The 12,934-nt window shown below is 31.5% G+C and overlaps 1 protein-coding gene across 2 annotated transcripts; it reads left to right on the top strand.

Annotated features, from left to right (window-relative positions):
* The first annotated feature begins 7,754 nt into the window (after nucleotides 1–7,754).
* LOC105965488 (uncharacterized) lies at nucleotides 7,755–12,933 on the top strand. Of its 2 annotated transcripts, XM_088825042.1 has the most exons (8): nucleotides 7,755–8,154; nucleotides 8,280–8,412; nucleotides 9,171–9,274; nucleotides 9,370–9,541; nucleotides 9,671–9,811; nucleotides 9,899–10,106; nucleotides 10,207–11,818; nucleotides 11,975–12,933. In XM_088825042.1, exons 1-8 carry the CDS (start codon nucleotides 8,087–8,089, stop codon nucleotides 12,747–12,749), a joined length of 3,213 nt encoding a protein of 1,070 aa, XP_088681168.1. In that variant the 5' UTR covers nucleotides 7,755–8,086; the 3' UTR covers nucleotides 12,750–12,933. The 2 variants fall into 2 exon arrangements, with proteins under 2 accessions (XP_088681168.1, XP_012845490.2); XM_012990036.2 differs by having other exon boundaries at nucleotides 7,851–8,154; nucleotides 10,207–12,933.
* Nucleotide 12,934: the final 1 nt, after the last annotated feature.

Here is a 12,934-nt window from a genome sequence, read left to right as displayed (position 1 = left end):
TTTTTTACTTTTCTTTTTTCTTCTCTTTTCTTCCGGATTTTTTCGCCGGTTTCCGGCATTGACCGGCGGTCTCCGGCGTTGACTTTTTTTTAGAGTTTTTAAAGTTTTTTTTTTTTTTTTTTTTTTTACCTCCGTCGCTAAACGTTGACCGTAATTGTGCTGTCACTGACAGTAAATTAACGTAATTATAATGTCAATGATAGTTAATTAACGTAATTATACTGCCGTTGACAATACATTTATGTAATTGTTCTGCCGTTGACAGTAAATTAACTTAATATTATTATTTTTTATTTTTTGTTATTTTTTTTATTTTGTTTGATTTGTTGACAAGTCAACGTAATTATATTACTGTCGTTGACAGTAAAATAACTATAAACACAATAATATTACTGTCAACAACATCAATATTATTATTTTTTTGGGGTTTTTGCTTTGTTTGAATTATTCACGGAGTAACGTAATAATATTACTGTCTATTATTGTAATATTACTATAAACACAATAATATTACTGTGGTTGACGGTAATATTACTGTTGTTATAGTAATATTGCTGTCAACCACATCAATATTATTATTTTGTTTGTATTTTTTTGTTTGTTTGAGTTATTCACGGAGTAACGTAATAATATTACTGTGGTTGACGGTAATATTACTGTTGTTATAGTAATATTACTGTCACTCACAGTAATATTAATTTTTTTGGCTTTTTATTATGTTTACATTTGTTGAACGGTCAACATAGGAATATTACTCTATTACACAATAATAATGAGTTTTGTTGTGTTAATATTACTGTGCTAGAGATTAATATAGCAATATTATTGTGTTAAACTGTAGTTTAGTTAATTTTACTGTGTTTAACAGTAAGATAGTTAATATTACTGTCAATCACAGCAATATTGTTGTGTAAACGAAAAAAAAAAGTTACAGAAAGAAAGAAAAGAAGAGAAAAAAAAAACCAAAAAAAAAATCGAAAAAGTCAACGCCGGAAACCGGCGAAAAAATCCGGAAGAATTTTTTTTTTTGAAAAGTCAACGCCGGAATCCGGCGGGAAAAAAAAGTTTTTGAAAAAATATTTTTTTTATAAAAAATAAAAGTTTTGGGTCAAAATTGAATAATTTGTGAAATTTGGGGTCAAATTGAGATTAAATAAAGTTAAGGATGAAATTAGAACATATTAAAGTATGAGTGGTTATTTTAGTCATTTACAAAAACCTGAACCATGTGTGGACTTATTGGTAAGGATGTTTTTTATCTTGATCTCTTTACAAATTTGTAAATACCCCTAACTAATATTTCTTGTGTGATATTTGTACTCTTTAATATATATTAGAAATAATTATTGTACTAGCTTAGAGTCAAAGTAAAAAAAAAAAATTTAAAATCAAAACCGACATGTTACGTACTAATCAAATAAAAATTATTTTGTTCAAATTTGGGGTTAATTCACCATTATATATAGACAATATATTTATATACTCCAAACATATTTTATATTATTTATTTCGTGAATTAATTGAATATAAAAAATTATATTTTAGATTGATATTTGATATCAAATAAATGATCAACTTGAGTTTAAATCGTGCTTTAGATTTTATATTGAATAAAGAAATGAATTGAGCTTAGGGCATCTCCAATGGAGTATGTAAAACATGTCTCTAAATTTGATTTTAGAGATCGGGTTCTCTAAATAAGAAGTTCATCTCCAATGAGGAGTTCTAAATAATTATTTTAATGTATTCATTTATAATTTATTTCTTATTACAACTAGATTATAGCTTAGTTTTGTACATTAAATTTTCGATAGTTAGTTTTTATTTACATTATCTTAATTTTTCAATATATATCTCACCTAGGATTTTTTTTTTGTTTTTGTTTTTGTGTTTTCAACAATAAAAATAAATATTTCAACCACAAAGATAAAAGTTTAATTTTCTTAATTTTTTTTATTAATTTACCGTGGGACAATTTATATGCAATCCAGATATAGGAAAATATTTAGAAACTTTAGGAATAGTCTTTATTTTAGAGACTCTTTAGGACCTACATTGGTGTTAGGTTTTTTTTTTTTTTTTTTATCAAAGTTCTTAAATATGGAGACTCGTGAGTTTTAGGCACTCCATTGAAGATGCCCTTAAAGACGACATCATCAAAGATCAACATTTTCTTGTTTTTCTATTATTTTTTTATATTATTAATTATTTTATCTTGTTTCCTGTGATTTACTTCGGCTTAATTTCACTTTGCATCCTTAAAATATAACATTTTAGCACTTTGCACCCTTAAAACATTTTAATACCGTTTTGCATCCTCAAAACACAATAAATCATTAATAACGCACCTGAACTTGAATCGAATATTTAAATCTTAATGAAGATAATTTCATTTTTTACTATTTTTTTTTTATTTCCAGGGTGCAAAATACAAATTAAATTATTATTTTCTTTTACCTCCAACGTAATTTTAAGCGTACAAATGTGAAAAAATAAAAATCACAAAGAATCACTGAAATTTTTTATATATTCTTACTAAAAAAAAATTCTCACTAAATTTGGTATACAATTTTGTTAACTTTAACGGAATCTTTTATTTATTAGGATGGAACCTATACAATCGAATTAGTTATATTCTTGGTTGTAAATATTATTTATTAAAAAAACTCTTAAATAAGTAAAACCCTTTTTTCCCATTGAATCAAACAAAAGAAGAAAACAAAAAAGAAAAAGAAAAACAATTGGGGGGTATTGGGAGAGGTGCGCGTGGGATTGGGAGAAAATAGGGGCGCGTGTGAAGGGGAAGAGAGAGAATCGGTATTTACCTCCGGAATAAACGGAACATATATTATAAACCCTAAAAATCAATCTTGTGCCCCAAACCCTAATCCTAGTCCCTCTCCCTCTCCGTAGTAAATCTCTGCCTATATATATATATATATATATATATATATATATATATATATATATATCAGATATAGGTACAAAAACTCTCGAAAACAAAAGGGTTAAATTAACACGCAATGGAAAACTCGGAAGTTGCTGAGTTAGCTCAACAAATCATCGAGTTGGACAACACGATTCATCGTTTGAGGCGTACCACCGATGATCTGATGAACCAATTGAAGGCTGACGCGCATGCGCTGGATACAGATTCAATGATGGATGCTCTGTTCCTTGGTGCACACGAGTTGAGATCGTTGATTTTTAAAATCGAACGAGCGTTGGATGGTTCTGGACCCGATGTCAGAGAAAAACTCGCACGTGCGTTCAGAGATGGCGCACACGTGTCTCACTTGTGCCAAGAGATGACTGGATTGATGACCAACACGTCCTCTGAAAACCAAGAGATGTGAGATCGCTAACTTCGAATTTCATGTTTAGGTTTTTTTTTTTTTTTTCCCTTCACGTCTTTAAATTTTAGTCTATTTCTTAACCGAAAAAAGGAGTTTAAATTTATATTTAGATGATTTTGAAGTTTTTTAATTAATATTACGGTATATTACGGTATGGTCAAATTATGAAAAAACTCTTTTTATTTGGGTAATAACCATCATTCCTCAACTATGAATCGAATCTTCTTACACGTCTGTCAAATTCAATATAATCTTCTAGATTTCGTGGAATGTTCTCTAGTTTGTACTTATTCGGTTTGTGCAAATGCAGTTTTTGATGCACCACAATCTGATATTTACAAGCCGATAGACACATCTTATGATCATCTTGTTTTAAAACGTGGAGCTCTAATAGAATAAAATGGGTACAAACTGAAAAATATTCCACATAATTTAGAAGATTCCATGGACCTCTAAGAGGATTCATAGTTGATTGATGGGTAATTAACAGAACGGGAGAGGTTTTTTTTTTTTTTTTTTTTTTAATTTAACCATATTTCAGTGGTGGTCGTAATTTACCCACAATATTATAATATTCCATCAACCTTGACCTTAATTACAGTTGAACCTCAATATTTATATTAACTTATCAAAAAAAATTTAACACATTTCTTCTTGAGTCGGAACCACTATTTTAACGAGACTATTAAATGTTAGAGCAACTCCAGTGGAAGCACTAAATGAAGTATCAAACTAAAAAACTACTACTTTGATGCTTCCTCCTCCAATGGAAGGATTAAATTGAGAATTATTTCGATAGCCATTGGAGTTGCTCTTAAACTATATTTTTTAAAATACAAGTATCGGATGGTAAATAATCTTTTAATTGTAAAAATGTTTGAACTCTTAAAGAATTTTATTAGATGTTTTAAATGTTTTTAGCCAAACGCGGCCCTAACTCTCAATTGTATGTGCATATAGACACTCTTTTATCTAAATGTAAGGGTGGGCCTGGATCCAGCTCAAAAGGATGGGCTCGCAAATTCAATTTTCAATTTTTTCTTATTATTGATACATGAATGACTATTTAAAAGCAATTCTTATAATCATTAAATTTAATGAAATATTGCTCTTCACAATATTCCAATTATTGTGAGTCTGTGACTGGTATATAACATTAGCAGCAATTTTAAATTATACTAATTAATCATGTCGAAGCTCAAATTAGTATCACTTGCAAATTATTAAGTATCAACTAATATTTCTTCAGTGATATTTGTACTATTAAGTATTAATATATATTAGAAATAAATATTGTACTAGCTTAGTGTCAAAGTAAAAAAAAAATTAAAAATCAAAACCGACATGTGCTAATCAAATAAAAATTATTTTGTTCAAATTTGGGGTTAATACACCCTTATAGACAATATATTTATATACTCTAAACATATTTTATATTATTTATTTTGTGAATTAATTGAATATAAAAATATTATATTTTAGATTGATATTTGATATCAAATAAATGATCAACTTGAGTTTAAATCGTGCTTTAGATTTTATATTGAATAAAGAAATGAATTGAGCTTAGGGCATCTCCAATAAAGTATATAAAACATGTCTCTAAATTTGATTTTAGAGATCCAGTTAGAGACTTGGGTCTCTAGAAAAGAAGTTCATCTCCAATGACGAGTTCTAAACAATTATTTTAATGTATTCATTTTTAATTTATTTCTTATTATAACTAGATTATAGCTTAGTTTTGCACATTAAATTTTCGATAGTTAGTTTTTATTTACATTATCTTAATTTTTCAATATATATCTCACCTAGGAAAAAATGAATTTTTTTTGTATGCAACAATACAAAAAATATTTCAAGTAACAAAAATAAATATTTCAACCACAAAGATAAAAGTTTAATTTTCTTAAATTTTTATTAATTTACCGTGGGACAACTTTAAGTTAGAGTCTCTATATGCAATTCTACGAAACTTAGAAAATTATTTAAATATAGAAAAATATCTTTAAATATTTAGAAAAATATATAAATATATTCTTAAATATTTTTAAAAATATTTAAAAAAATTAAATATAGAAAAATATGTTTTTTTAAAATATTTAAATATTTTTCTATATTTTTAAATATAGAAAAATATTTAGAAACTTTAGAAATAGTCTCTATTGTAGAAACTCTTTAGGACCTTCATTGGTGTTGAGTTTTTTTATCAAAGTCCCTAAAATATGAAGACTCGTGAGTTTTAGGTACTCATTTGGAGATGCCCAGAAAGACTCCAACATCAAAGATCAACACTTTCTTGTTTTTCTATTATCTTTTATATTATTTTATCTTGTTTTTTATGATTTACTTCGACTTAATTTTACTTTGCATCTTTCAAATATAACATTTTAGCACTTTGCACCCTTTTTTAATACTATTTTCTTCGAAACACAATAAATCATTAATAATGCACCATGAACTTGAATTTAATATTTAAATCTTCTTGAAGGTAATGGAAATTTTTTATTAATTTTTTTTTTCCATGGTGCAAAATAAAAATTAAATTATTATTTTCTTTTACCTCCAACATAATTTTAAGCGTACAAATGTGAAAAAATAAAAATCACAAAGAATCACTGAATTTTTTTATATTTTCTTACTAAAAAAAAAATAAAAAAATTCACTAAATTATTTGATTGATGGATCTTTTATTGTAATTAGTGAAAAAATTAGACATAAATCTTTGGAAGAAAATATAATTTTCAAATAACTTGATAACAAAATAGCGGATGGATTTCTTTTTTACTTTTCATTTTCTATTAAATATTTTTTTGTAATTTTTTAAAATATGTTGATGAGCTATATTTTTACTTTTGTACTTTACCATTTCAAAAATATTGATTTTTGACATTTTGCATCTCAAAAAAATACCACTAAAAATATTAACTACCTTCATTAGCTTTGAAAATACATTCAAGAATGCAAAGTATTATTAATTTTTTTCAAGAGCACAAAGTGAAATTAAGCGAATTTACTTTACCCACTTGGTGGAAAAGTTTGATACGATGAAGTAATGCCTATTTTTTCGTTCACGACACTTATGCCTAGACAATTTTAACTTTCTAAAGATTTTTCCAACTATTAACAAATTATTAACGCGTGATTAGGATGAATATTGACGTGGACTGACGTTGACATTTTTTATGTGTCGCACGTTAAATGTCAATTCCTGGGCCCCACCAAAACCTCCTTAAGACAAGCTAACTTAAAAAAAAAAATTGACTCTAACAAATAATAAATTAATAATGGTAACATGCATTCATTGCACTTAGGTCTTTCTCTATGATTTCACTTATATTAATTAATTACATGTTTAATATTGTCATTGTTTCAACCAAAACCATGTTCTGCAATTACAGTATCGCTCGTTCCGATCTAACTGTTGAAGTAAATGAGTTTATGGTTATCAATCGAATTGAGACAATATTCTTTCTATATAATTCTCGTATTATTTTGCAATATATATATATAAATTGTGTTTGTGTGTATTGTATTTGTGCAAATTTATTACATGTCTTTTGGAGATGAGTTTTACCCAAACAGATTTACCAGTGAAAACAATATATTTCTTGGTCTTAACTCAAGTTTCTCAAATATCATTTTACAAAATACTATTGTCAAGTTTTGAAAGTTAAAAAGTCTCTTACATTCTTAAATACTATATCTTTTGTTATTTAATCAAGAATATAAATGATATTTGAGTACAATATCTATATTATTATACAATCCTACGAAAAATATTGTCCCATGCAAAGATTGTGTAATTATAGAACTCAAATATAAAATAACTACATTTTACATGCATTTGAATCTATTATTAGAGCAACTCTAATGGGAGTATCAAATGGATTATCAAATCCATAAATCACCTTTTTGGATTCCAAAATTAAAATTTTCTACGCCAATAGGAGTATCAAAATGGGTAAATATTTTGATATTCTATCTCTTTGTATATAAAAATACATCCGAAAATTGAGTTATCAAAAAAATAACTACATAAACATCCAATCACAAAATGACACGTGTCAATTACAAAATAAAACTACTAAAAAACTTCCAATTGATTATTGATTTAGATAACCATAGTTGGAGTAGATAAATTGTAAATGGATATTAAAATATTATCTTAATTATCAAATGACTATTTGATAATCCAATTTTGATATTTAGCATTCGAGTTGCTATAATTATTATTTTCCACACTATTTAATATCTAATTTTCGCAATAAAGTACTATTGACTTGAACGCATTATGTTTATGGGGGCTTTATTTTTAATATCTTTTTTCTAATAAATTTTATTATATTTTTTTTGAGAAAAATATAAATTTTATTTATGAACTCATGAATTGTTTTTTCCATGTTTGAGTCTAGAAAGTCAACTTGATTAATTTACACATTCACCCTCCAAGTTTCCACTATTTCGGTTTTCCGCCCACATTGAAAAGTAAAAACTGAATAACGAATCAAAACCATGACATCCATTTTCCCGTGTTCTTCTTCTTCTTCTTCCTTCTCCTTCGGTGTAAAAACCCTCCGATTTTTCCATTTTTTCTAAGATTTAATATAAATAATAAATCGAATTCTCGCCGTAGCGAAATTCAATCCCACGACGAAGGAAGTTCGTTCGCCGCCGTTCAATTGCAGATAAAAAAAAAAAAAAATCAGAACAATAACCAACCCAATTAGAGTATGAAGAAAGTAAAGTTTTTCAAGAGCTCGAAGGATTTGCTTTCACGCGGATTCAATGCTTCCAAATGGTAAAATTCCTCCTGAATTCTAAAACTCTGCGCAGTTGCTTAATTGTTTAATTATTTTTTTTAATTAATTAATGAATTTATTTTTTCCATCCGGTTGTGAAATTCTGACATTGAATTCGATGCAGCAAAACGTCGCTGAAGCTGGGATCTTCGCGGCTGAAGCTATTAAGGAACAGGAAAGAAGGGCAAGTGATCCAGATTAAGAGGGAAATAGCACAGTTACTTGAGTCCGGCCAGATTCCGACGGCTCGGATTAGAGTAATTATTCTTTATCCCTTAGGGTTTATCAGAATTTAATCCGACTGAATTTCAATTTCTTTTTGTGAAGTTAATTCTGTGGTTTCGTCGAGTGATCAGTTCGTAATTATCGAATTAAATTGATGTTTTAGCAATATTGTTTGGAGATGTTTGAGTGCTTAGAGTATTTTGGATTTTCATTCGACTTCTTATTGGATATCAATGTAGAAGCAACTCATATGGTGGAATAGCGTAAATCTTCATGTGGTTTGTATTGACTTTTAAAAAAATGTTTGACCGCATTTTTTGCTTTCAGATGATAAAGTCAGAATCTGATATGTTCTAGTTGTATTTGTTCGGTATTTAGTGTCGGTTAATTGAAATATTTGCAAATAGCAATTAATAAAATGATTTATTTATTATCTACTGCGGGGGCAAATGATTTACACCGATAAGATCTTTGCGACAGAAGTATGTTATTACTTGCCTTTTGTAGTTTCTTTTGACGTAACTGATTTTTGGTGCCATTTATATCAAAATGCAAAACTCGGTGTTCTCCTTGAAATTTATGCGTCACCGTCGGAGTTAGTTTGGGTAGTTGGGAGTCTGTATTACTGCAATCTACATTGGAACTTGGACGAGAGCTAGAAATGGAGCCTGATGAAATTCAGTCTTATATTTTTCGTTCGAGTTTTTCCTTTCTCCACGTTGTGTCAATTCCAAGATTAGTGTTACATGAGAAGACCGTTTCATCAATATCTTGCATTATTTTTTTTCAGGTTGAACATGTGACGAGGGAAGAGAAGATGATGGCTGCATATGACCTTATTGAGATATATTGCGAACTTATTGTGGCACGTCTGCCGATAATCGAGTCTCAGAAGTATGTAATTTCTTTCACAATGGTAATCTATTTCTGCATTATCAATACAGCACAAGATTGACAATTACAATGTTATTTCCCATTTGACTCTGTAGGATTTGCCCCATTGACCTGAAGGAAGCAATTACGAGTGTCGTATTTGCATCACCAAGATGTGGAGATGTACCTGAACTTCTAGAAATAAAGAAGCATTTCACAGAAAAATATGGAAAGGAATTCATAACTGCAGCTGTAGAACTTCGTCCAAACTGCGGTGTAAGCCGTATGGTACGTTCGCAAAACCGATATTATTTTATTTACTAGAAATTAACACGTGTGGCAGTGAATGTCAAACAACTGCTATTTTTAGCCTCATTATTTATCTAATTGTTCGTCCGTTATTCCATCTTATTGCAGCTGGTTGAGAAGTTATCTGCAGTTGCACCTGATGGACCGACCAAGATTAAAATTCTTAGTGAAATAGCAGAGGAGCACAATATCAAGTGGGATGCTGAGTCATTTCAAGAGAAAAACTCGGTACCATCAAATGACGTGTTGGTAAGTTTAGCTGCTTCGGGAATTCACTTTAGTAAATACCTTAAATATCATAGTAATTTACTCGTTTATTTGTTCCATTGTAACCAGACTGGACCAAGTACTTTTGTGAAGGAGAGTGAAATCCATATTGAACCTCCTCCCTATGAAGCTCCAGTTGTCCAAGCTCCCAAAAATAACAACAATTTACAAGGTTCGCCATTGAGCTTCTCCCCGGTGGTTCATAGAACCGAAAAGCTCGATTCTGACCATATTTCTGGTGTCAATACAGCATCCCAACAAGAAGCAAGGCCTATAGGTACAGCATATTCAACTGAAATAGAAACTCTTGATTATAATATGATTTGTTATTTCCTTCTTTAGTGGTTTCAATGACTGTTTCTTTTCTTCGGCATTAGGTGATGAGAGGACACAGTCATTTCACGGAGAGAACAGCAATAATCTTTCAATGGATAAACGGAAGTGGAGTATGGGATTTAAGGATGCCACCTCTGCTGCACAGGCGGCCGCTGAGTCTGCAGAGCTAGCAAGTATGGCTGCTAGAGCTGCAGCTGAACTTTCAACCCGTGAAAGGATTACAAGGCAGTGTTTCTCCGAATCGCGTGAGTCGGATGTTCGTGTTCCGAATGATGGAAGGCCTGAAAGGTACATGAAATCGAAATTGGACAGTGAAAAAATTTCTGAAGATACGATGGACAGATCATCTTACGAACGTACTAGGTCAAGGAATGAGCAAAAAGATGATGAGATGGAATCTAACAATCCAAAGACAAATCAAAGATTCAAGGACGATAGTCGTGGGGGTACGAAGGAATATAGCCAATCATCTTCTTTAAAATCTAAAGCTTCAAAAGATGATGACTCGTTGAAGGAAGGATCTAGAGGTGAGACAAGTATGCAGGGAAATTCTTTCAAGTATAAGGCTGAGAATGCAAATGGCTGGCCGGAGATATCTAAGAATGTCAGAGAAGAAAGGATTGAAAAACAAACCAGCGTTAAATCTTATAATTCCGCTTCTAGCATTTCGGATGATGCGAAAACTGCTGGTGTAGTTTTCGACAAATCTGATTCAGACAACGACGGTCATGTGTTTGACACGGGTCCTAAGTACGATGAACCTGAGTCGATATTTAATTTGCCATTATCAGGTCAAAGGTCACGCGAGCACCCCTCGACGAACACTGATTCTTGGAGTCCTAGATCTAGCAGAGGCAAAAGGGTGGAGTCTGATTCTTCATCACTGTTTCACACTAGAAAGAACTCTTCCGATTCTTCCGAAAGTTTGAGATCTATGGGTGGTCCGAAATTTGATAGTTCTATGCCAGTTACATTCGATGAATTGGATGGACCTAGTTATGAAAGTGAGGAGGACAGGCACATAGGGATTCACAGACATCGTCCTAGTAAACACACCGTTGGATCACAGTTTAAGGATAAAATCAGCCAATCATCCTTAAAGAAAAACGGGTCTTCAAGAAATGACCGAAAAGAACTACCACTTCCCTCTGATGATGATTTTCCTAGTGAACACAAGTCTGCTGGATCGCGGTTTAAGGGTAAAAGCAGACGATCGGCTGGATCACCATTAAAGAAAAAAGGGTCTTCAAGTTCTGACGGAAGAAAACCATCACTTTCCTCTGACGACGAACTTAAGTTTGAAGAACAAGAGAGGAAAAGAAACCGAGGAAAAAAACCTACTATCAATCAGCCAGCTGTTGAACCTCAAAAGATTAGGACAAAATTGAATTACGTTGGTAATTCCAGTTCTGAGAGTGAGGAGGAGGGGCTGAAGTTTAAAAACATTAAAGGTGGTCTTCGCCACAGCAGTTATAACCATCCCTCTTACACGAAAAACCAATCTGATGTGTCATCGTCCTCCGGTAAGAAAGGTGTAAAGGACACAGCCACTACTGAGAGTCCTGGGTTAAGCTCAAAGTTTGGACATAAAAAGAGTTCGTGGACAAAAAACCTCCGTTCTGAATCTGATAGTGACAGTTCCGAGGAAGAAGAGTATGTAAGAAAGAGCTCTCATCGCAAAGAGAAACTGGACACTGTTAGTCCTAGGTTAAGCTCAAAGTTCGAACACAAAAAGAGTTCGAGGACGAAAAATCTCCCGTCTGAATCGGGCAGTGACAGTTCCGAGGAAGAAGATTATTTAAGAAATAGCTCTCATCACAAACAGAAACTCGACACTGTAAGTCCTAGGTTAGGCACAAAGCCCGAACAAAAAAATAGTTTGCGGATGAAAAGTCTCCATTCTGAATCTGATAGTGACAGTTCCGATTATTTACGAAAGAGCTCGCATCACAAACAGAAACCGAACACTGTTAGTCCTGTGAAGGAAGTCAAAACGAAGCAACGTTTGGCATCACCAAAAAAATCTATTTACGGTTCTGATAAAAGTGATTCGGATAAGGATCTTCCAAAAAAGGAGCCACCCCATACCAGAATAAATCGTTTTGCAAGTGGGATTTCTCGAAGAACAACAAAAGCATCTCCTTCTAATACACCGCGCTTTAGGTCAGCAGCACCTGATTTTGACGATGACCTGGACAGAAAATCCCCATCCTCAAAAATTGCTGAAAATCGAAAACAATCTGATTTGCAGAGGAACTCGAGTAATATAGATGATCAGAAGCAGTCCACGTCAGCAAAAGTGGATTCAAAGCCAGCTAAATCAAAATTTTGGAGTCCTCCAGAAAACTCAAACTCAGGAGAAAACCAAGAGCCGAAGACCACTCGAAAACCGTCAGCTTTAGAAAATTTGTCAGCTTCGAAGCTCCAGCAAAAGCCGGAGAATGTCACTGTCGAAAATTTAAAGGTGTCAACTTTAAACAAGACCTCGTCAGATAATGACGGTACCCCGAGAGCAAGTCATGTTCATCCGAAGCTTCCAGATTACGATACTTTTCTACAGTCGTTTACGAAGAACCGTCCTTGACATGTTATTACTGTTTGTGAATATATATATTGTGCACGTCGTCGTTCGATTGTTTTGAGGTACAGAGTGTGCTGTAAATTTCGAGTTTTTGTCAAGAATATTGTAAATTTTCATACAATACAAGCTTTTACATGTTTGATACACTGGCTTTTGCATGTTATAGAAACAGCTACATTTTTTGTAAT

Source organism: Erythranthe guttata, chromosome 11, assembly GCF_056151865.1.
Source record: "Erythranthe guttata isolate IM_541 chromosome 11, IM_541, whole genome shotgun sequence".
NCBI lineage: Eukaryota > Viridiplantae > Streptophyta > Magnoliopsida > Lamiales > Phrymaceae > Erythranthe > Erythranthe guttata.
The sequence above is the reverse complement of the archived record's forward strand: the minus strand, read 5'-3'. Positions and strand labels throughout refer to the sequence as shown.

Coding starts and splice junctions, on each gene's coding strand:
- LOC105965488 (XM_012990036.2), top strand. CDS start 8,087: ATGAAGAAAGTAAAGTTTTTCAAGAGCTCGAAGGATTTGCTTTCACGC. Junction 9,542..9,670: donor ACTGCGGTGTAAGCCGTATG/GTACGTTCGCAA, acceptor ATCTTATTGCAG/CTGGTTGAGAAGTTATCTGC. Junction 9,812..9,898: donor TACCATCAAATGACGTGTTG/GTAAGTTTAGCT, acceptor CATTGTAACCAG/ACTGGACCAAGTACTTTTGT.